The sequence below is a fragment of the Chenopodium album genome, chromosome 17, assembly GCF_948465745.1.
Source record: "Chenopodium album chromosome 17, dcCheAlbu1.1, whole genome shotgun sequence".
In the NCBI taxonomy this organism is placed as follows: domain Eukaryota; kingdom Viridiplantae; phylum Streptophyta; class Magnoliopsida; order Caryophyllales; family Amaranthaceae; genus Chenopodium; species Chenopodium album.
In genome coordinates this window covers 49,737,598-49,760,688 of record NC_137850.1, presented here as the reverse complement: position 1 = coordinate 49,760,688, position 23,091 = coordinate 49,737,598, and the positions used below count along the sequence as shown (strand labels likewise).

Genomic DNA, 23,091 nt, shown 5'->3' with positions numbered 1-23,091 from the left:
ACTGAACTGAGCTGAAATGAATATTTTACGAGAGAAGAAAATTAAGAACTGAATTGAATTAAAATGAATTAAAATTTAGCTGAATTGAATAGGCCCTAAGAGATCCATCCTTAAATTATTGTATATAACCATCTTAAAGTTAGAACTTAGGAGGTTTCTTTTAACTAGAAAAATCAACACTAGTTTGGTCGATAATTCATTTCCATGGTTAAATCAAATGCCTTGCAAGCATAGGGGTATAAGGAGTTTTGGCGGTGACATTTCTGTGTAGTATCTTAAATAAAATCCTCTTACCTATCTAATCTCATCAACCAACCAAACACACCTTGTTCATCTTAATCCGCCATTTCTGCAACCTTCAAACCTCCATTTCCCCAAATCGCAACTATGTCTCTCAATCTTCGCCAGAAACAAACAGGTCTATAAATCCCCCTTCTTACAAATCAAAACCCTAAAAGCTCAATTCCAACTTTAATTTCATTTCAATTCAATCTAATTTCTACTAACCATCTTCAAATCTCAATCGAATTTTGTGTTTATTTTGCAGAATGTATAATCAGAATGTTGAATCTGAATCAACCAGTGAATTCATCGACAGGAATGGCAAACGAAGAAGTATACAAGATCTTGATCTACGACAAATCTTCTCAAGATATTCTCTCTCCTCTAATCCATGTCAAAGACTTACGTAAGCATGGCGTCACTCTCTTCTTCCTCATCGACAAACCTCGGAAACCTATTCCCGATGTTCCCGCCGTTTACTTCATCCGCCCAACTCCGGCCAACATTCAACGCGTCGTTTCAGATGCTGCTGTACCTCTATACGACACGTTTCATCTCAACTTCTCGTCTTCGATTCCTCGGCCTTTGTTGGAGGATCTAGCTTCTGGGCTTCTGAAATCAAACGACGCCGTTTCTAGGGTTTCTAAGGTACATGATCAGTATTTGGATTTTGTTACTTTAGAGGATAACTTGTTTTCGCTTGCTTATAGTAATTGTTATGTGCAATTGAATGATCCTAAAGCTGAACAAAGAGAAATTGAGGAAATTATTGAGAAAGTTGTTGATGGGTTGTTCTGTGTTTTGGCTACATTGTCTGTGGTGCCAATTATTCGGTGCCCGCAAGGCGGGGCTGCTGAAATGGTGGCCTCTGCCTTAGATCAGAGGCTTAGGGACCATTTGTTGGCTAAGAATAATTTGTTTAGTGAAGGTGGGAGTTTTGCCTCGTCGTTTCAGAGGCCGGTTTTGTGTTTGTTTGATAGGAATTTTGAGTTGGCTATGGGGATTCAGCATGATTTTAGGTATAAACCGCTTGTTCATGATGTGCTTGGATTGAGGCTTAATAGGGTGAGTGTGCAAGGAGAGAAGGGAGGGACTAAGTCGTTTGAGCTAGATGGGTCGGATCCGTTTTGGGTGGCAAATGGAGGGTTGGAGTTTCCGGAGGTGGCAGTTGAGATTGAGAATCAGTTGACAAAGTATAAGAAGGATGTGGATGATGTGAATAGGAGGACTGGTGGCACTAGTGGGGCAGAGTTTGATGGGACGGATTTGATTGGGAACACAAAGCATTTGATGAGTGCTGTTAACTCGCTGCCTGAGTTGACAGAGAGGAAGCAAGTGATTGATAAGCACACTAATATTGCAACCGTGTTGTTGGGTGAGATTAAGGAGAGGTCCCTCGATTCTTATGCCAAAAAAGAGTATGATATGATGGTTAGGGGTAGTATTGATATGAATGAGTTGATGGGTGTGTTTAAAGGGAAGGGTTCCAAGATGGATAAGCTCCGTTTTGCTATCATGTGTCTTATTTCTTTGGAGACTGTCCCACAATCTGAAGCAGAAATGGTGGAAACGGCACTCAGAGAAGCTGAGGTTGATACTAGTGCATTTCAGTATGTAAAAAAGATAAAGTCATTGAATGTTCCTTTGACTTCTGCTAGTGCGGCAAGCAGAGGTAACATAGTAGACTGGGCTGGAAATCTTTTGGCTGCTGGTATGAAGAATCTTTTGGCAGGTGATAGGCAGCTGGCATTGGCAAGGATAGTTGAAGCTTTGATGGAAGGGAGACCTAACCCAGAGGTCGACTCCTATGTGATGTTTGATCCTCGAGCTCCTAAGTCTAGTTCTGGTAGCCATCTTAGAGGACCATTTAAGGAGGCTATTGTGTTTATGATTGGGGGAGGGAATTACGTGGAACATGCAAGCCTACAAGAGCTTGTGTCCCGTCAGCAGCCAGCCAAGCATATTATATACGGAACTACAGAAATTCTCACTGGGGCAGAGTTTGTTGATCAACTTGCCTTACTTGGAAAGAAGATGGGATTGGGAGCTAATCCTGTGCCTTCAGCTCATTGATAAGTGTGAGGAGTTCATTTGCTCTTCTGGAAATTGGCGGACTTGGTTGGCATCTATTATATATGGAACAAAAGAAATTCTCACTGGGGCAGAGTTTGTTGATCAACTTGCCTTACTTGGAAAGAAGATGGGATTGGGAGCTAATCCTGTGCCTTCAGCTCATTGATAAGTGTGAGGAGTTCATTTGCTCTTCTTAAAATTGGCGGACTGGGTTGGCATCTATTCCCATCCTTTGTGCAGGGAAGTCAAACTAAGCTAGAATACCTTTGATTTCTGAAGCATCAGTCATAATTGAATACAGTGATATTTTGAAGATGTATCGAAATAGTTATATAGTTTGCAAAAGTGAGTAAATTTTTGCTCCTGAATACTTTTCATATTTAATCTCTTTTGATGTATATGTGTGCTGAACATGTCATTGTTTTTTCTTCTAGCATCTTTTTATAATATTCATGTATTCTTTACATTTGGAATTCGTCTTGATTCAAGTAATCTTCAGTAAACGACTTCTAGCTTTAAAGGTGATTGTTATTTTATTTTTGAACTTGTTAATATTTGCAACTTTATGAAGTTCTGTTGGGATATTCTGCATGTTTTTGTTTTCATGTTATATCTTATATGGTGTTACAGCTGCATTCTTGCAACCTTTGTTGTGATGTTTTTGTGTGTACATATAGAAAAGAGTGTTTTCGTGGTCTTGCTGCCAGTAATGTTGCATCAGTACATGCTTCTTTGACTGAGCATCTTACTTAGTAGAGGCTTCTTATGACTTTGGACCCCTTTTGGCTGTAATTTTGGTGACAGCTTTGATTCAGGTTTTAGAGTTCTATGATAATTGTTGAAGGCTTTACTTAGGTTAGTATCCATCATTTCTGCTGTCGATAATTTGAGTGTTGCAGGAGAAACAAATTAGCAGGAAAATGTGAGTTTGAGGCTTAATTGAAAGGTAAAGCCTTTTCATATAGGTATGTAGTAGTTTGATTTTCTGCAGGAGACGCCGTTTTCTCATCTCTGTATGTTCTGTTATAATGCTGATGCTTATATAAATGTATGCACTTGCAAAGTTGCAAGCATGTTATTACTGTTGATCAGGGTTATGCTGTTTACCTGTTGGTGAGGGTAGTCAGGGCTTTCTCCTATCTAATAAGTTCCGAAAGATTAAGGCGGTTTTCCTCCCAAAATATACAACTGCTTCTAGGTGGTAACAGGTAGATAGGCAGAGCTACTATCTGCTTAACATCTCTCCGCAGTGAAGTGATAGTATAGATGCCTCTAAAACTGGTACTGCACAAGAAGCTATGTAGATAACAGTTCATGAAGCAAGCCGGGCTCTCACAGAGCAAGAAGCAAGACAAATTCTTGCAGTCTTTGAAAATGCCGCTTTTTAAACAATGTATTTATAGAAAGGCAGATGTGATTTTTAAGTTTTAGTTTTTCTGTTGCATAGATCTCCTTGTCATGATATCTTTGATTTGTGCAGAAATACGATGTTTTATTTGAGAGGAATGCTAAGCAAGCTAAGGGAGCTTTTACCTTTAATCAAAGGTTCATAGAGCAAAGAAACAGCTGGAGATTCTACGTTGTTACGGAGTATGAATTAATGGTTTGAGTCAAGCTTTTATTTCCAACTAGAACAAGGCTTGAGGTTGAGTTTTAATTGGAATTGAAGTGAACTTAGCTTAGAATTTAAATCATTGCTTATATTTAATCCCTTTTGGAAATTGTTATGTGAATATGAAAGTTAAATCTTGTTCCTTATACATGAATTATTGATATTGTAGATTTTCCACTTGGGAGTAAGTACCATTTTCCCTTCTTGTCAAAAAAAAAAGGGTACCATTTTCCTTTTGTTATGAAGTATCTATTGTACTATGCAATTTCTTGAGATACCTAGCTGGCATGGAAAGTTTTGATATTGAATTGGATGAGGAACAACGATGATTCTTCAATTAGCCCATCATCGGAAGGATTGGTTGCTAATTAAGACTCTACAAAGAACTGGAAGGGATCAGCTTACCAGAAGGAAATAGGAAGTACAAAGAAAGGAAGGAAAAAAAAACGCAAACCAAAAGGAAAAGGGGAAGGACCGGTGAAGATTGTTATAGAATGTACAAGCTCAACTTTGTGAAGGATCGGATTACGATTGATAAGCAATTTATTTATGATTTGGAAGAGATGTATGATGTATGATGTATGATGTTTGAGAATAAATGCTGAATTGTTAATCCTCCAAATTTAGTTTCATTATTTTCAAATTAAAAGAAATTTTATTTTAAAGACACCGAAAATTCCCCCAAATGCTAGAAAACCTTCTCCTTTGGCCCTCTCTTTAATTTGGTACACTTGTGTTTCCTTTGAACAAAATTAAACACAAACCTTTGTCCCTTTAATTTGTTACACAATTTTTCCTTCAAGCAAAATAAAACATAAAATCTTTGAATAAAAATGACGCAAAATATAAAAGCCTAAGTTTTGCCAACTCTTATCTCATCAACAAATAATCTATAGACTATAATTCTCAACCCAAAGAATACAATTTACCAATCAAATTTTTAATTGAGTCAAGTTAAACTTGGTAAGCTCTTTTTACATTCACACACACAAAAAAAAGAGAAAGCTGAAAATGAATTGGGCCGGTCCGGGCCGGTCCGGGTTTGGTAAGACCCAACCCTTGACCAGCATGAAGAGCCCTCATTCCATTTGAATGTGACCTCATTCCATTTCAGAATAAATAAAATTCTGCGACCTCTTTCTCTCTCCTTTTCCAGCTCTTCACACATACATGTTCTCCTTTCTCTCTCTAATTCTCCAACAAAAACTCCATTAAAATTCAATCAAAAAAACTCAAACCCAGAAAAAATGTCTCGAAGACAATCCCTCCAAATCCTTAAAAAATTCATACCCTCCATTACCCGATGCAGTACCCGATCCGTAACCTACATGCCCCGACCCGGCGACGGTTCAACCCGAAAAGTGACCCTAATTCCGGGCGACGGAATCGGACCTTTGGTGACGGGTGCAGTCGAACAAGTGATGGATGCAATGCACGCGCCAATCGTGTTCGACAAGTACGAGGTTCATGGTGATATGAAGAAGATTCCAGAAGGTGTTCTTGAATCAATTCGAGAGAATAAGGTTTGTATCAAAGGTGGGTTGATGACACCTGTCGGTGGTGGGGTTAGTTCGTTGAATGTTCATCTGAGAAAGGAGCTTGATCTTTACGCTTCATTGGTTCATTGTTTTAACGTCAAAGGTATTCAAACTAGACATGATAATGTTGATATTGTTGTTATTAGAGAGAATTCTGAAGGGGAATATGCTGGGTTAGAGCATGAGGTTGTTCCTGGTGTTGTTGAGAGTCTCAAGGTAAAAATGGATTATTTTTGTTTAATTACTGTTCTTATTATTTTAATTTAATGTGTGGAATTATTGTTAGTTTGTCAGATTAATATGCTTTTATGCATAATTTTATGATAAGTGTATTATAATGCTTTGTACTTGCACATAGATTGATAATTTACAATTATTATGCTTAATGCATCACTTTATTATTTATGATTAATGTATTATAATGGTTTGTACTTGTACATAGATTGAGGATTTAAATTGTTATGCATTATGCATTATTAATAATTGTATTGATAAAAGTATAAAACTCTTGCTACTACATTGTTCCTTGTAAATCTATGTTTATTTTTTGTTTGGTGATTTACTTTCATATATCTCATTTTCATTGTAACAATTCATGTATTAGTAACAGCAATTAATGATTTGTTGTGTTTGTAAAAATAGTGTCTCTAAAGGTTGTTAATTAAGAATTACAGAGAAGGTAATTGAGGGAGATTTATGATCATGGATGATGAGATTAAACCTATTGTGGAGGATTGATTATACTGGATTCATCATACCATTAATTTTACCAATACTGTTACGCAAGTGCCACTTGGCTCGAGTAATGCCTTTAGTGGGGAAAGTGGGGGTGGGTTAGGGGGTTAAGAGTTTAGCGTAACTTCTGTATATGCATCAAGCTATTGGGAAATTGGGATGATATGATAATATTAAGAAAGAAGGATGAGTTGGAGAGCGAGACTATTGATTTTCCCCTGTGAATTTTGGAGAATGACATGATGGTTATGTGCCTGATTCGAGGTGTGCGAGACTGGAATTCGGTTACTGTAAAAAGATATGTTGGTTTCTGTAGTGACTAATGGTATCTTGGAAATGATATGTATGCCCATCAGTGATTTATGGTCTGACTTTTGACTATTTTTGAAGGTATGCTATGGATATATAGATGCTAATATGTCTATTAGGAGGAAGAAAGATCATATTCTTTTTATTTAGGGATATTAGACTGAATTTCTTTTGTTTTCTTTATTATCTTTGTAACATTTCTATGTCCTACTGTGGCTTCGAGGTTCTGAAACTAGTTTCTGTTTTGTTGGTAAACCAACTACATGGTGCAATGATAACCATCTTGTGTTGTCAGTGTAAGTTAGCTAGTATAGAAACCCCTCTGCCCCCAATTCATATTGTATTTCTTTTTGAAAGAAACCGTCCAACTGAAAGCACTTGAAATCTAATAGGTGTTGACTGTTAAATGAGGGGAGTGCCAGACGGTTAATGTGGTTTTCTTCTGGTATTCTTTGCAAATCTCCTTGTTCTGTTCCATCATTGGAGCTATACTACCCTCAAGTGTACCTTAATACTTCTACAGTGTCATTACTTGAGCCATTCATTATGTTACGAGTACAGCATGGCTCTTATTCGACCCATTACTGACAATGCAATGAGTATGCTACTGTTGTTTGATTTTGCCTTGATGCTAACTTGGGCTTGTATACATGTCTGGATTTAATGATTATTGTAATGGAGTAGGAAGTAACATTACATTTCAGGAGATTTCTGTCTGGTTTTTAATGACCTAAAGGCTAAAGCCAAAAGCTTTACCTGAATGAATGTATTCACCTATCTAAGTCTGGAGTATGTGGCCGTTAATGTGACCATTGTGGTAGCTAAGGAGCAATGCTGTTATAACTGGTAAGGTTGGTCTCCAATACCAGTCGACATATTTCTTTGCTAGGCCATGGGGGTAGTAATGCGTGTTTTGGGTATATCTGGGGCTTAGTTTGGGTCCTTTGGATGTGGATTCTAGTAATGCCTAGCGAAGAGAGAGGATAGTTCCAAGGGAGACTTTGGAGCTTGAGGTGGGCTCTTGAGTTTGCTGAGCTCAAGTTTAGAGTTGGTTGATGTGGTGTGGGAAAGGTTGGTATTTGAGGAATTCTTTTTTAAATTTTGGGTCATTAGTTGTCTCTCTGTAGCCTTACAATACAGTTGTTGAAAGAATTCAAAAGGCCTTAAAGTAAAACTTCAAAGAAAACACAAAGGAACATGCATGAATGCTCAGTGTCTTGTATCTGTACATCAAACTATTCTTCTAGAGCTCTATATCAATTTGGTTAATGTTGGCCTCTTTTTATATTATCTCTTGCTATCAATTTGGTTATGTCTGCAGATCTATCTCATCTTTGCAATGTGAAGTCATTTGTATTGCCCTGTAAGGGCTGTCAGGAAAAAAAAAAAATAATAAAAGAACTCATTTCTTTTGCAATTGACATTATGCTACTAAAAGTTCTGTTTGAAATGCATAGTTATTGTGTTGCTGATAGTTGCCTTTTTTTTCCCTCTACTGTCTAGAAGATTGAGTATAATGTCTTGTCGTAAAATCTCTGTATAGTTATTGCCTTTATCTTATTGTCTAAAAGATTAATGCTAATTCTATTGTACTAGGTGATAACAAAGTTCTGCTCTGAACGCATTGCAAAGTATGCATTTGAATATGCTTATTTGAACAACAGAAAGAAAGTGACTGCTGTGCATAAAGCCAACATCATGAAACTTGCAGACGGGCTTTTCTTAGAATCTTGCCGGGAGATTGCAGCACAGTACCCTACCATTGAGTATAATGAGATCATTGTGGACAACTGCTGCATGCAGCTTGTGTCGAAGCCTGAGCAATTTGATGTGATGGTATATACCCTAATTCCTATTTCTCCTCTTCCTCGTGACTATATCCTTTAATATCATGTAATATACACTGACTACTCATATAGTCATATTCTCATATGCTTTTGTGAAAATAGACAGTGGTAATCTGATAATACATTTTCTGATGAGGTCTGTTGTGTTTTACATTTGACAGGTTACGCCAAACTTATATGGTAATCTTGTGTCTAATGTTGCTGCTGGTATTGCTGGAGGAACTGGGGTCATGCCAGGAGGTATTGCCCTTTAACCTTTGCAACCTCACTCTTTTTCAGTTTCCTTTTGTTCATTAAATTTGCGTGTCATAAGAACTTTTAACTTTATATTTGTCTGTGCCATATCCGAAGTACATGCTTTTGGTCCTGTTTTCTTTAACTTCTAAATAAATAAAAAAAAATAAAAAAATAAAAAAATTAACACCTCACTTAAAATCAGTTTGAATCTTAAATATATTGAAATCAGCTTTAATGAGTGAAGCTAATTGCTCATGAAAAAACATGAATGGATCAGCCCCAAAAATAAAAATTAAAATGTAGAAACCAGTATAATAGAGGGCAGGGCTTTTGTTTTGGTAGCTGCATATGATCATATCCCACATTGGGTATCTATCGTTTGTATGTTTTAACTTTGAACATTTAACATAGTTGATGTAGTGTAAACCTTTATTTGAGTGGAGTTCTTGATCTTAGATCAAAGCATACTCATTGATATAGAAGCCTTTCCAAATTTTTGAGCATCTAATAAGCTGGGTGAACTTTAGGTAACGTCGGTCCTGAGCATGCTGTATTTGAGCAAGGTGCTTCAGCTGGAAATGTAGGGAAGATAGAATTGGTGGAGCAAAAGAAGGCAAATCCTGTTGCTCTGCTTCTCTCTTCAGCCATGATGTTGAGGCACCTTCAGTTCCCTTCGTTTGCAGATCGATTAGAGACTGCCGTGCAGCATGTAATCGAAGAGGGCAAGTACCGAACCAAGGATCTTGGTGGTAATAGTACTACTCAACAAGTTGTTGATGCCGTTTTAGCCAATCTGGATTGATAATCTACTGACATTTCCTTACCATACTGCACATTGTTTTGGCCGTTTCCTTGCAACATAACAAGTGATTCTTTTGGGGGGAGATAATTCTCTCCTTGGCAGAGTTTCCCTTTTTGAAACTTTTTTGGGTAGGGGATTTTTTTTTAACTTTCCTTCATCAGCTACTGAAGTTTTGCGTTCTTTTAGAATTGAGAATTCATTATACCAAATCTTTGTAACGATTACACTGAAACTACTTCAGTAATAAATTTTGATTCAGTGTTTTTTTTAAAGATCAATAGCAAAAAACTAAAGGGTATCAAGTATTCAAGCTATAACTCTTTCCTCAACAGATGTGACATTGGTTATGAACCTTAATGTTGAATTATTAAAATGTCATTGTATCATCAATATTTTGGGCTTGAAATGTGACGAATCGACCTTCTAAAATGATTTTTTTAATTTTTTTTTTGACACGGGGAAAGGAAAATTTATTTAGCTAATTAACAATACTACCAAAGCTGCTGCTTTCTCTTTTCTGTTTAGGTAGGTGATTAAACAGCTTTATCTTGTCCGTTTCAAGCACCACACTTCTCAGACCAGCTTTATGTAGGCGCTTAAGGAGTGCCTTGCTGCCAGAGCTTCGGCGACATCCACACTAACCTTACCCTTCCTGAGCACACAAGTTGCAGCCATAACATCTTCTAGGTAGTAACACATTACCCACTATACTCACAGAGTCACAGCTTTCTGAAGCAAATCAACACCCCGGATTCTTTTCTGATCAAAGACCCACGCATTCCTTCGTAACCAAATACCCCATAACAAAGATCAGAAAATACTCCCAGTCGATGAAAAAATTAATAGTGTGCAAAACTTCTGTTGCTGCCCAGGATCGAACTGGGGACCTTTAGTGTGTAAGACTAACGTGATAACCACTACACCACAGCAACAATTCTGATGAATTTGTGCAAACAATTCTCATGACCTCAAAATTTTAATATATCTAATAAATATGCATCTAATTTATAATTAGAATTTCCAAGTCAATTATCTTCGTCAACTTCTTGATTTGGTTTTATTTTATTTAAATTTATGTCGTATATTTTTATAATTGGACACCTTTCGGCTATATTTGGGCATGACAATCCAAGCTAGCATAACGTTGACTTATTCTTGATCATGTAATAAATCTGATCTTATTACATAATGTCATAAAATCTATAGCTCTTACACTAACCAAGATCTGATCTATTTGATCATCTTAATCTGATCCATATTCATATGTCATTTTGATTTTGATTAATCGATTTTGCTTCAAATCTTTCAAGATATTCACTTATTTATCTTGGGTTATGATCGTGTTCTTGTTCAAATCTCTAAAAACTATATAAGGGGTTCTCTTAATAATCATATAATTCATAAAAAAAAAACTAATTACATACATTTATTAGCTGCTTATACAAGCATTTTCTAAGAAAAGTGTTACAATAAAAATGTGGCCAACTATGGGTTTATATGTTGCAACAATAGTAGCAATATGTTTTATTTTCTTGGTATTAAAAAGGAGGAATTCAAGAGAAAAACAATTTGTTCTACCTCCAGGGTCTAAAGGCTTCCCTCTTATAGGAGAAACCCTTCAACTCCTTGTCCCTAGTTACTCCCTAGACCTTCCCTCGTTCATCCGAACCAGAATTCAAAGGTATGGGCCTATATTCCAAACGCGACTTGTTGGAAGGCCGGTTGTGATGTCTGCTGATCCAGGCTTCAACCGGTACATTGTGCAACAAGAAGGGAAGTCAGTTGAAATGTGGTACTTAGACACATTCTCTAAGTTATTTGCACAAGATGGTGAAGCTAGGACTACAGCTGCTGGCCTAGTGCATAAGTACCTTAGAAACCTTACTTTGAGCCATTTTGGCTCTGAAAGCCTTAGGGTAAATTTGCTCCCTCACCTTGAAAGTTTGGTTCAAAACACTCTACTTGGATGGTCGTCTAAGGATACCATTGATGTCAAAGCATCCGCGTTAACTGTACAATTCTTCCCCCTTTTTTTCCTCTTGTGTGCTAACTTACATAAGCATATACAGTATGATTTACTTGGGACTAATTAAATTGTTTTGGTTTATCTTTTATGTGAATGAAGATGAGTATAGAGTTTGTAGCAAAGCAACTATTTGGGTATGATTCTGACAAGAGCAAGGAGAAAATAGGGGAGAAATTTGGTAACATTTCACAAGGCCTTTTCTCTTTACCATTGAACATTCCTGGCACAACTTACCATAGCTGCTTAAAGGTATCCCAAGCACGCGATTTTGCTTCTTAGACCATGTTTTCTTCACCTAATTTTTACTGAACTAACATTTTTACTGTTCTGAAATGTTGTATGTACATAATCTGATCAGAGCCAAAAAGATGTAATGGATATGATGAGGACCGCTCTAAAGGAGAGGCTCGCTGCACCTGAGTCATATCGAGGGGATTTCCTAGATCATGCTCTGAAAGACCTCAGCACCGAGAAGTTCTTGAGCGAGGAATTTATACTACAGATTATGTTTGGACTCCTCTTTGCTAGCTCTGAATCTACCTCCATGACATTAACTTTAGTCCTCAAATTCTTGTCAGAAAATCCTCATGTCCTGAAAGAATTAGAGGTTTTTTTAGTTCAGATGTCATCTATGAAGTTCGAATTCTTTTCTTATGCTTTCCTAATTACGAGTAATTTCCCTTAAACAGACTGAGCATGAGAGGATCATCATGAACAGAGAAATCCCTGATTCTCCCCTGACTTGGGCTGAAGTGAAATCAATGACTTTCACTCTTCAAGTAAATTATACTATACTCTTATATATGCATAATTAGTCCTCTTAAAAGACCATAAAATAAAGGGTGTTATAAAATGTTATGTTTAATTTATAATATACTTCTGATGCAGGTGATTAATGAATCTTTGAGACTTGGAAATGTTTCTCTTGGAGTACTCAGGAGAACATTGAAAGATATCGAAATAAATGGTATACATGTTAGCATTTCATAGTATATATTTGCGTTACTTCCTTCACAATTTTAGAGTTGATCATGAGTCAAGTCGTGGGGATCATAAAGTGGCAGCTCAATTCATTATAAACTTATGATCAACAATATGTAAAACCTTCCAAATTAGTGCAATAAACTCAACATGTACATTAATTACTTTGCAGGATATACTATTCCAGCAGGATGGACTATTATGTTGGTGACTTCTGCATGTCAATATAATTCTGACATATACAAAGATCCACTTACCTTTAATCCTTGGCGCTGGAAGGTTAGTGGCCTGCATATTAATTAATCATTCTTATAATTTTCTTATTTCTACATGATCATTATAAGCTGATCGAACCTTAGATACTCGAGTTCATTTTAATTATGTATCACAATAACAGGAAATGCAGCCTGATGTTATAGCAAAAAATTTTATGCCATTCGGAGGAGGAACAAGGCAATGTGCAGGAGCAGAATTTGCTAAAGTCTTAATGACTATTTTTCTTCATAACCTTGTTACTAATTACAGGTAACTTGGTCTTTATACTTTAATACTTCATCATCTTTCCTCCTTTTGTAAGAAGCTACTTTTGGTGGACTTATTTTCTGATGATTTTTTGGGGCCTTTGTATGAACAGATGGGAGAAGATCAAAGGAGGAGAAATCGTTCGAACTCCCATTTTAGGATTCCAAAATGCTCTTCATGTTAAGTTAACTAAGAAGAATTAAGCTTAAGAAGATCAAAGCCTTAGTTATTTTGTTCCGAATACTCTGTGACTGATACAAGAAATGTAGTTTTCTTTCTTGGAGATTGTTTTGATGTTGTTGTTAATTTGTACTTCTACTTCAATGCAAAAATTGTTTTCCTCCTATTCATCTTACTCTCAACAAGTACCTTGTTGACTATTAAATCAAGCTAAGGGAGCATATCAATTTCTGAACTGTAACATGAAGTGCTAAGAAAATAACCCACATGTGAGTTGGGACAAGTTGTTTGATCTATCATACAAATTACTTGTTTTTGTAACGTTGATATGACTAGAATATATCAAAATTAAATGCTGGATTTTTTTTTTTTTTTTTTTTTCGTTTTGTTTTTATTACGGAAAACACTAAATTAGCCAAACTTATTACTGTATAAGACAATACAAGATATTAAAACCAACAACAATCAATGAATCAATCCAAAAACAAAAATCACATGCCTATATTATGAGAAATTCAAGCCTTTGTTAATCAAACAACCCAAAGAAAAGGGTTAATAATTGGACCCCATTTTGGCGGTGTCACAGTTTTTAAGCATCACACATCAATCAATATTAAAGAAAAAATAAAGGGTGTTTCATTTGAGAACTTGTTCATTCAAGTTAAGCCTAGTTACAAAGTTCTCATATTTCATACTTCGTATTAAATACACAAAAACAATGGAAAGGAAAGTTGGCATAGTAGGAGCAGGTATTAGTGGCTTATTAGCATGCAAGTATGCCCTTTCTAAGGGCTTCCACCCCATTGTTTTCGAGTCTCGTAGCGCCATTGGTGGTGTTTGGACTCAAACTGTAGAGACTACTAAGCTTCAAACTCCTAAACCATTGTTCCAATTCTCTGATTACCCTTGGCCTTCTTCTTTGGAAAAACTTCATCCTGACAAAAATCAAGTTATTGATTACTTAAGATCGTATGCTAAGCATTTTGATTTGCTTAAACATATTAGATTTAATACAAAGGTTGTTAGTATTGAGTATGAAGGTCCATCTCATGAAGAAATTCAATCTTGGGCTCTTTGGGGTGGTAATGGTGATCCCTTTGGTAATAAAGGCAAATGGATTGTCAACACCCAACTTCTCCTTAATCAATCCAGTCAGGTAATTCTTTTTACATGTTTCCAATATTTAGTTTTTCGCTCTGAATAGAAAATGCAAATAACTCGTCTTAATTTAGTTGAGTGATTTCTTTTGTAAAGATTAAAAGACAAACATTGAACATTATTAACACTTTCTTATTACTTATGAATTTTTTACTACCTATTTGCAACAAAAAAGAATTTTATGTCTCACAAACAACACTCCTTTGTTGCAAATAATATAAAATAGAGACGGCATATATTTTTTGAATAATCACATTAAAATAAATTTAACATAGTCCATTATAATTATATTTGTCTTGTAAAATTATGTTAGTACAATCAGAAAGGGAAAAGATGTACTTTCATTCTTACAACATAAAATTTGCAATCTTCATTCGATATTTTCAATCATATCACTTTGTGTACCATAAAAAAGGACAAGTTGATAACGGAGTATATGATTGATGATTGATGATTGATGATTGATGATTGATGAGTTGATGACTGGCTCTGGAAAGGGGTATTTTAGTGACTCATGCCATATGATTTAATTGGTAGTAATGGCCAAATGGGGGGCCATATGATTTTCTCCTTTTTTTCACGGGTGCCATGTGATTTAATTCTGTATCACAGTACAATGGAGAAATATTAACTAACAGGAAAAAAAAAATTGTGTGGTTGGAATTAGAATTTATAAATAATAAAACTATTAAGAAATGTTAATGATACCGTTAGTAGTTAAGTTGGCAAACAATTATGTCGGTTTTGTTTTATATGTCGTGTTCATTTGGTGTTAGGCGCAAAATATATCAAAAAATATGTCAAATGTAGGATAATTTTATAATTTGACCAATGTATCAAATCAGCTCTCGTTCAAGTTGATTTCGAATTGTATTATGTTACTTCGTATATCAGAGACTGTTAACTCTATCCTTAATACATCTAGTTATTGACAAATAAATTCAATGTAAAAGTAACTAATCAATGTGTTTATATCACATACAATAAAACGATAATTGATTGGTTTGATACATAAAAATCTATAATTAGAAGTGATGTTGCAAATTTATATTAATGACGCAGGTGATAGAAGTAGATTTTGTGATCTTGTGTATGGGACGATTCAGCGATCTACCGAACATACCACAGTTTCCTTCAGGCAAAGGGCCAGAGGTATTTCAAGGGAAGGTGATGCATTCTATGGATTATTCTGCCTTGGACTATCAATCTGCTAGAAATTTAGTCACCGGAAAACGAGTTACCGTGGTTGGCTTCCAAAAATCTGCTCTTGACATTGCTATGGAGTGTTCAATTGCCAATGGTAAGTAATTGTATACAAAATACAACTATACAAGTTGAGTTGTTCATGTACGTGTTTCTGACTAGTAACGTGACAACTAAATATAGAAATTATACGAAGTCTAAGTAACACAAGATGTTGTAGAACATTATTATATGGTGATGTTGAGCGCAGGAGTAGAACATCCGTGCACGGTAATATGCAGGACTCCGCATTGGAATGTACCAGACCTCTTTCCTTGGGGAATTCCTATCACAAGCTTGTATATGAATCGTTTTTCGGAATTCTTGCTTCATAAGCCAGGAGAAGGCCCTCTACTTAGTCTCTTAGCGACACTACTTTCACCTCTAGTACGTATAAGGCTATTTCTTCGATCTTGACTTACGTACATATGTTCATAATCTTTAGTAGTGTAACAATGTACATTCATTATTTTCTTGCAGAGATGGGGAATTAGCAAATTTGTTGAAAGTGATATAAAGTATAGACATCCTTTGAAGAAATTCGACATGGTACCGGACCATAGCTTCTCACAAGAAGTTAACTCTTGTAAGTTCTCAATAGTCCCACAAGGGTTTTATGACAATGTTGAGAAAGGAAGTATTATTTTGAAAAGATCCCCTGCCTTTAGCTTCTGTGAAGAGGGTGTTAAACTTGACGATAGTATTAAATCGACGGAGCCTATTAAGAGTGACTTGGTTATTTTTGCTACGGGATACAAGGGTGATCAGAAGCTCAAAGACATTTTTGAATCTTCCGAATTTACAGATTACATGTTTGGCTCCTCCAATAAAACGCTTTCATTGTTCAGGTTCGTTATCTTAAGCTTATGTGAAAAAGCTATTCCGTGAGACCTTTGTTACACTTTCTTTAGATAATCGATAATTTGAGATAATGGCAACATCAAAGCTAGATTAACTTATTGAAGTTTATTATGTATGTCATGAACCTGTAGGGAATGTATCCATCCACGGATTCCACAACTTGGAGTGATTGGATTTTCGGAGAGCTTAGCAAACTTGTACACTTCAGAAATAAGATGTCGTTGGTTATTCGAGCTACTCGATGGCAAATTCAAATTGCCAAGTATTGAAGAAATGGAGAAAGATGTTATAGAATGGGAGAAATTTATGAAGAGGTACTCAGGCCAATACCTAGGGTCTAGAAAAATAATTTCATGTTTAACAAAACATAACAATTAGTTTAAAGCTAATAAAATCAAATTACATTATACTAAATATATCTTCTAAACCTAATTTTAGGAATTCTTGAATCAAATTATGGAATTAGGTCTTCACAACAAAATTATTCATCCTTTTGAAACTTAAAAGTATCCCCGATAAGATATTAAGACTAAAAGAACAATAGTACCTCCGATCGACATAACGGACATGTTCCTTTTCTCCCGTGTATCGAACCAAGAAAGCAATTCTTGTGATATATATACATGAGAGCAAGGAAGCATCGCCACATTGTCCGACTTCCCAAAGTCCTCTAAACATATTGAGCAATTCTTCTTAGCCCTTGAATATCTTTTATAAAACCCTACTCCACTTGCTTCTAGACGAAATTCTATGTCTTCTTTCTTGTCGATAATCTCCTCATCATCACCAATATCATCCAAGTACATAGGCTCCTCTTCCTCTTCCTCCTCCTCCTCGAGACCACGAACCTCCGCTTCTTCCTCCTCCATCAGCTCATCATTATAGTCGTACGACGTGTGATCATCACCATTCTCCTCCTCCTCCTCCTCCTCCACATAGTACACTTCAGCCTTGACATGGATAGCAAGTGACTTACGGCCAGAATCACGAACATCACCGAGCAAGAGCTCACAACTTTGTAACACAACATCAAGAATAGAATCCCAAGCATCAATATTAACATCATGATCCATGAGGAAATTCACGGCATCTTGCAATTCCCAATAAGGGGACTCTCTCTTTAACTCTAAACTCACATCTATTGTTTTCACATTCACGTCATCGAGGCCGTGTTCGTGGTACGATAGGTGGACGGTAAAGAGATCATCAACTGGCTTCATCTGGTTATCACTAGTAGTGTTGTTTGGCTCCACCCAAGATGCAACTTCTACCCCTCGTATTATTGATGATATTAAACACTCCATATTATTCGTAATTAAGGTTTAAGGCTTAGATCGATGTTATGCAAAAGTTAAGGTTAAAGGCAATTATATATAAACAAACAATATATAAGTGTGGCTGACTAACTGACTTGCCCCGCAAGGTCACGCCTATTTTTTTTTTTTTTTTTTTTTTTAAACTTTTATTTTTAGATGCAATTTGAATTATCTAATTAATTATAGAATATTTTTGGGATAATTTTTAATTGAACAAATATATATTTCTTGGATAAATTATTATTAACTGAATTTGGAAAGATGAGATTTGACATATCTATATGTTTTGTTACTAATTACAGGTAACTTGATCTTTAACATCCTCTTTCCTCCTTTTCTAAGAACTAAGAAGCTACTTTTGGTGGACTTATTTTCTGATGGGAGAAGATCAAGGGTGGCCAAATTGTTCCGACTCCCATTTTAGGATTCCAAAATGCTCTTCGTGTTAAGTTAACTAAGAAGAATTAAGGACCCTGGTTGACTATTAAATAAAGCTAAGGCAACGTATCGATTTCTAAATTGTGACGTGAAATGTTAGGAAAATAACCCACATGTGAGTTGAGACAAGTTGTTTGATCTATCATACAAAGTACATGCTTTTGTAATGTTAATATGACTAGAATTTATCAAAATTAAATATTGGATTTTTTTTTTTGTTTTTTATTACGAAAAACACTAAATTAGCCAAGCTTACTACTCCATACTATACTGTATAAGACAGTGAAAGATATTAAAACCAACAACAATCATTGAATTAATCCAAAAACAAAAATCACATGCCTATATTACTATTAGATATTCAAGCCTCTTTTAATAATCAAACCACCCAAAGAAAAGGGTTAATAATTGGACCCCATTTTTGCGGAGTCACAGTTTTTAAGCATCACACATCAATCAATATAAAGAAAGATAAAGGGTATTTCGTTTGAGAACTTGCTCATATAAGATAAGCCTAGTTACAAAGTCATCATATTCAATTCCATACTTTGTATTACACAAAAACAATGGAAAGAAAAGTGTGCATCGTAGGAGCAGGCATTAGCGGTTTGTTAGCATGCAAGTATGCCCTTTCTAAGGGCTACCACCCCATTGTTTTCGAGTCTCGTAGCGCCGTTGGTGGTGTTTGGACTCAAACTGTGGAGATTACTAAGCTTCAAACTCCTACACCACTTTATCAATTCACTGATTTTGCTTGGCCTTCTTCTTTGGAAACACTTTATCCTCACAAAAATCAAGTACTTGATTACTTAAGTTCGTATGCTAAGCATTTTGATTTGCTTAAACATATTAGATTTAATACAAAGGTTGTTAGTATTAAGTATGACGGTCCATCTCATGAAGAAATTCAATCTTGGGCTCTTTGGGGTGGTAATGGTGACCCCTTTGGTAATAAGGGCAAATGGACTGTCAACACCCAAAATCTCCTTAATCAATCAACTCAGGTAAATTTTTTTTATTTTACAAAATGAGAAAAGATGTACTTGTAACATCTAATTTGCAATCTTCATTCGGTATTTCAATTTTATCGCTTTGTGTACCATGAAAAGGGACTAGTTGATACAAATTAAATTATAAACTATGGAATATGATGATGTTTTATGGGTAGCTTTGGAAGGTTGCATTTATTTATTCATTATTTTTATTTTTTTTTTGAAACATGGAAGGTTGCATTTTAGTTAATTATACATGGGTACTTTTAATGATAATCGCACCTGTATTGGACATGCAATACTCACCCATATCCATATGGGTGGGCAAGCTTTGCTTTTTTTGAAAGAAAAAAAATCGTCTTAGAATATACTTCATATAAAGTAAAATTTATCAGATAGTTAAATACGAGTACTATTGAATATTTTATAAAATAATTATGTAATATTATAAGAATATATTATACCATACTTTATTAGCCATATAGCCCATATCCATATCCTTTATTTTTTGAACATCCGTACTACGTTTCCGTGCCCAATTTACCCTTCTAGTGCAACCTATGTTACTCATGCCATTTTAATAGAAAATGACTAGTAGATAGATAGTTCTTGGTAGTAATGGCCATATGATTTTTTCAATTTTTTTTTCACGGGTGCCACGGGTGTCATGTGATTAATTCTGTATCGTACGATGGAGACATGATAACCAAAAGGCAAAAGAAATTGTGTATTTGTGTGGTTGGAATTATAATTAATAAAAATAAAGACTCTAATAACAGAGTTTTTATTACTTGCTACAATTCTTCAGGATAGTGGTTGGAATTAGAATCAATAATAAAAAAATCTATTACTATTATCCAAAGTATGTATGTTGATGTAAAAATTTTAATTGGTACTGTAATATCTTTAAAAATTATTAAGTACAAATTATAATAATTGAAAATTAAAAATCTATTTATTAAATTGGCTCGTGCTCAGATTGGGTATCATGTTGTATCGTGTTACTTGTATATCTAAGACTAGATTGCCAACTCTATCCTTAATATATGGGCAAATAAAAGTTCATCTTTGAGATAGATACACAATTATCGTTATTACATGATATTTTTGTAAATAAATCAATACGGAATAACTTTTTCCATAAAAGCGAGTCACACAGTAATGATGACTGAGCATAGCTGTTGATTTATTTACCAAAATGTCATGTGATAAATAGTTTTTGTCCACCCTATATGCAAGGTATAAATCCTTTCATTGACAAATTGTAAAAGTAACTAATAAATGTTTTTATGTCTCATACAAATAAACAATAAAGAAGGATTGATTATTGGTTTGATAAATATCAATAATTATTAGACGTGATGTTGCAAAATTATATTTGTGACGCAGGTGATTGAAGTAGATTTTGTGATATTGTGTGTGGGACGATTCAGCGATCTACCGAACATACCAGAGTTTCCTTCAGGAAAAGGGCCAGAGGTATTTCAAGGGAAGGTGATGCATTCTATGGATTATTCTGCCTTGGACTATCAATCTGCTAGAAATTTAGTTGCCGGAAAACGAGTTACCGTGGTTGGCTTCCAAAAATCTGCTCTTGACATTTCTATGGAGTGTTCAATTGCCAATGGTAAGTAATTGCATCAAAATACAAGTTGGTCATATACGTGTTTCCGACTAGCTAGTTATGTGACAACTAAATATAGATATTATACAAAGTGTCGCATATGTTCTATATGACGACACTACTATAAAATATGGAAAAAGTAGCGCAATTAAGGTGTAGAAGAACATTATATGATGCATGTGGTGATGTTGAGTGCAGGAGTAGAACATCCGTGCACAGTAATATGCAGGACTCCGCATTGGAATTTACCAGACCTCTTTCCTTGGGGAATTCCTATCACAAGCTTATATTTGAACCGATTTTCGGCATTCTTGCTTCATAAGCCTGGAGAAGGCCCTCTACTTAGTCTTTTAGCAACGCTACTTTCGCCTGTAGTACGTACCAGGCTATTTCTTCGATCTTGACTCGTGTACATATGCTCATCATCTTTATTAGTGTAACAATGTATATTCGTTATTTCCTTGCAGACATGGGGAATTAGCAAATTTGTTGAAAGTGATATAAAGTATAGACATCCTCTGAAGAAATTCGACATGGTGCCGGAACATAGCTTCCTACAAGACATTAACTCTTGTAAGTTCGCAATAGTCCCAGAAGGGTTTTATGACAATGTTGAGAAAGGAAGTATTATTTTGAAAAGATCCCCTGCCTTTAGCTTTTATGAAGAGGGTGTAAAACTCGACGATAGTATTAAATCGTCAGAGCCTATTAAGAGTGACTTGGTTATTTTTGCTACGGGATACAAGGGAGATCAGAAGCTAAAAGATATTTTTGAATCTTCTGAATTTAAGGATTACATGTTTGGCTCCTCCAATAAAACGCTTTCATTATACAGGTTCGTTATCTTAAGCTGATGTGAGACCTTTGTTACACTTTCTTTAGATAATCGATCATTTGAGATAATGGCAACATCAAAGCTAGATTAACTTATTGAAGTTTATTATGTATGTCATGAACCTGTAGGGAATGCATCCATCCACGGATTCCACAACTCGGAGTGATTGGATTTTCAGAGAGCTTAACAAACTTGCCCACTTCAGAAATAAGATGTCGTTGGTTATTTGAACTACTTGATGGAAAATTCAAATTGCCAAGTATTGAAGAAATGGAGAAAGATGTTATAGAATGGGAGAAATTTATGAAGAGGTACTCAGGCAAGTATTATAGAGGATCTTGCCTTGGAGCTTTGCATATTTATTACAATGACCAGCTTTGCATTGACATGGGCTTCAACCCAAAGAGAAAAGATGGATTTTGGGCTGATCTGTTCAAGTCATACGGCCCAATGGATTATGCTTAAAACTAATTTTACTACATCATAATTACAAGCCGTATTTATATTTATATTTTTATTGTACGGAAGATTGTAACCTAATATGTTGACAAATTGACAACATAGTAGATTTTTTTTTTTTTTTTTTGGTTGGTTTAAATGTGGACCAAGGACATTACATATGGGGAATGAGTTTGAATCTACCAACTATTGCAAACTAGGCCTCAGGTTTTATCACTACATATAATATCAGTACAACTAAGCTAGAGGTGTCAAATTGTTTACATAGGTCGGGTTAGGTGAGATCGGATTAAGTCTATTTTAAAATTGATTCAGGTTAAATTATTGAATCCATGTGAGTTGAAATCTGAATTGAAAATTTTCAAGTCAGATCGGATAGGGTTTGTTTATGACTATAACATATGTATATGTATAAAATTTGGCATGTGAAATAATTGTGAATAGAAAAAGTACAACATATGTGTAAAATTTGGCAGGTATACTACTTGTGCAAGCACACGATCGCTAATCTACTTTTTGGTACTTATAATCTACGTAGTATGTTACAGGTGTCAAGATTATAAAAATAACACAAATTCAAATCAATTTAATAGTGATAAACAATAATAAGTTTTGTGTAAATGTGGGATATAGTGTTCAGTATATTAAATTAAACTTTTGGTTAAAATATATTGCACTACAAGCACTCGAAGGGGAAAGATCAAATCCAGGTAAAAAGTGAAGAACTACGTGTGATAGAGCAAGTTAATCAAGGGATAAAATAGATTATAGTATCATATCAATCATCGTATGGAAATCCAAATCAAACAAAGTTATTTGGACTTGCATGTTTTTTGTTATTTTTTTTTAATTTTTTTTTTTTTTATAAACTAGATCAATTTTTTGAAACGTGTGTCTTTCTTATCAAATCAAACAACGTTTTGTGCTCTATTTGATTCGCATCTCACTGACTTTAGTATAAAAAATGCAATAATTTTCCAAGCACGTTAGCTCTAAATCAATAAGTGTGGTGAATTGGTGAT

The 23,091-nt window shown here is 35.2% G+C and overlaps 5 protein-coding genes and 1 non-coding gene across 6 annotated transcripts; 5 read left to right on the top strand and 1 right to left on the bottom strand.

The window, feature by feature from the left end:
* Nucleotides 1-171: 171 nt before the first annotated feature.
* On the top strand, nt 172-2,819 carry LOC145590088 (SEC1 family transport protein SLY1-like). Its single transcript, XM_081646830.1, has 2 exons — nt 172-418; nt 548-2,819. The coding sequence occupies exons 1-2, from the start codon at nt 388-390 to the stop codon at nt 2,353-2,355; spliced, it is 1,839 nt and encodes a 612-aa protein (XP_081502956.1). The 5' UTR covers nt 172-387; the 3' UTR covers nt 2,356-2,819.
* Nucleotides 2,820-5,078: 2,259 nt separating this feature from the next.
* LOC145588410 (isocitrate dehydrogenase [NAD] regulatory subunit 2, mitochondrial-like) lies at nt 5,079-9,683 on the top strand. Its single transcript, XM_081645052.1, has 4 exons — nt 5,079-5,721; nt 8,146-8,385; nt 8,558-8,636; nt 9,161-9,683. The coding sequence occupies exons 1-4, from the start codon at nt 5,215-5,217 to the stop codon at nt 9,433-9,435; spliced, it is 1,101 nt and encodes a 366-aa protein (XP_081501178.1). The 5' UTR covers nt 5,079-5,214; the 3' UTR covers nt 9,436-9,683.
* A 611-nt stretch (nt 9,684-10,294) lies between these two features.
* On the bottom strand, nt 10,295-10,367 carry TRNAV-UAC (transfer RNA valine (anticodon UAC)). Its single transcript has one exon. It is a non-coding gene; the product is annotated as a tRNA-Val (tRNA).
* A 543-nt stretch (nt 10,368-10,910) lies between these two features.
* Nucleotides 10,911-13,167, top strand: LOC145588409 (beta-amyrin 16-alpha-hydroxylase CYP87D16-like). The gene is made up of 8 exons (XM_081645050.1): nt 10,911-11,447; nt 11,561-11,710; nt 11,820-12,068; nt 12,151-12,240; nt 12,350-12,428; nt 12,615-12,721; nt 12,840-12,967; nt 13,077-13,167. Exons 1-8 carry the CDS (start codon nt 10,911-10,913, stop codon nt 13,165-13,167), a joined length of 1,431 nt encoding a protein of 476 aa, XP_081501176.1.
* A 685-nt stretch (nt 13,168-13,852) lies between these two features.
* Nucleotides 13,853-16,783, top strand: LOC145589249 (putative flavin-containing monooxygenase 1). Its single transcript, XM_081645783.1, has 5 exons — nt 13,853-14,300; nt 15,365-15,602; nt 15,756-15,931; nt 16,025-16,392; nt 16,537-16,783. The coding sequence occupies exons 1-5, from the start codon at nt 13,863-13,865 to the stop codon at nt 16,781-16,783; spliced, it is 1,467 nt and encodes a 488-aa protein (XP_081501909.1). The 5' UTR covers nt 13,853-13,862.
* A 1,838-nt stretch (nt 16,784-18,621) lies between these two features.
* LOC145588408 (putative flavin-containing monooxygenase 1) lies at nt 18,622-22,283 on the top strand. The gene is made up of 5 exons (XM_081645049.1): nt 18,622-19,163; nt 20,541-20,778; nt 20,974-21,149; nt 21,243-21,610; nt 21,739-22,283. Exons 1-5 carry the CDS (start codon nt 18,726-18,728, stop codon nt 22,073-22,075), a joined length of 1,557 nt encoding a protein of 518 aa, XP_081501175.1. The 5' UTR covers nt 18,622-18,725; the 3' UTR covers nt 22,076-22,283.
* The last annotated feature ends 808 nt before the right edge of the window (nt 22,284-23,091 follow it).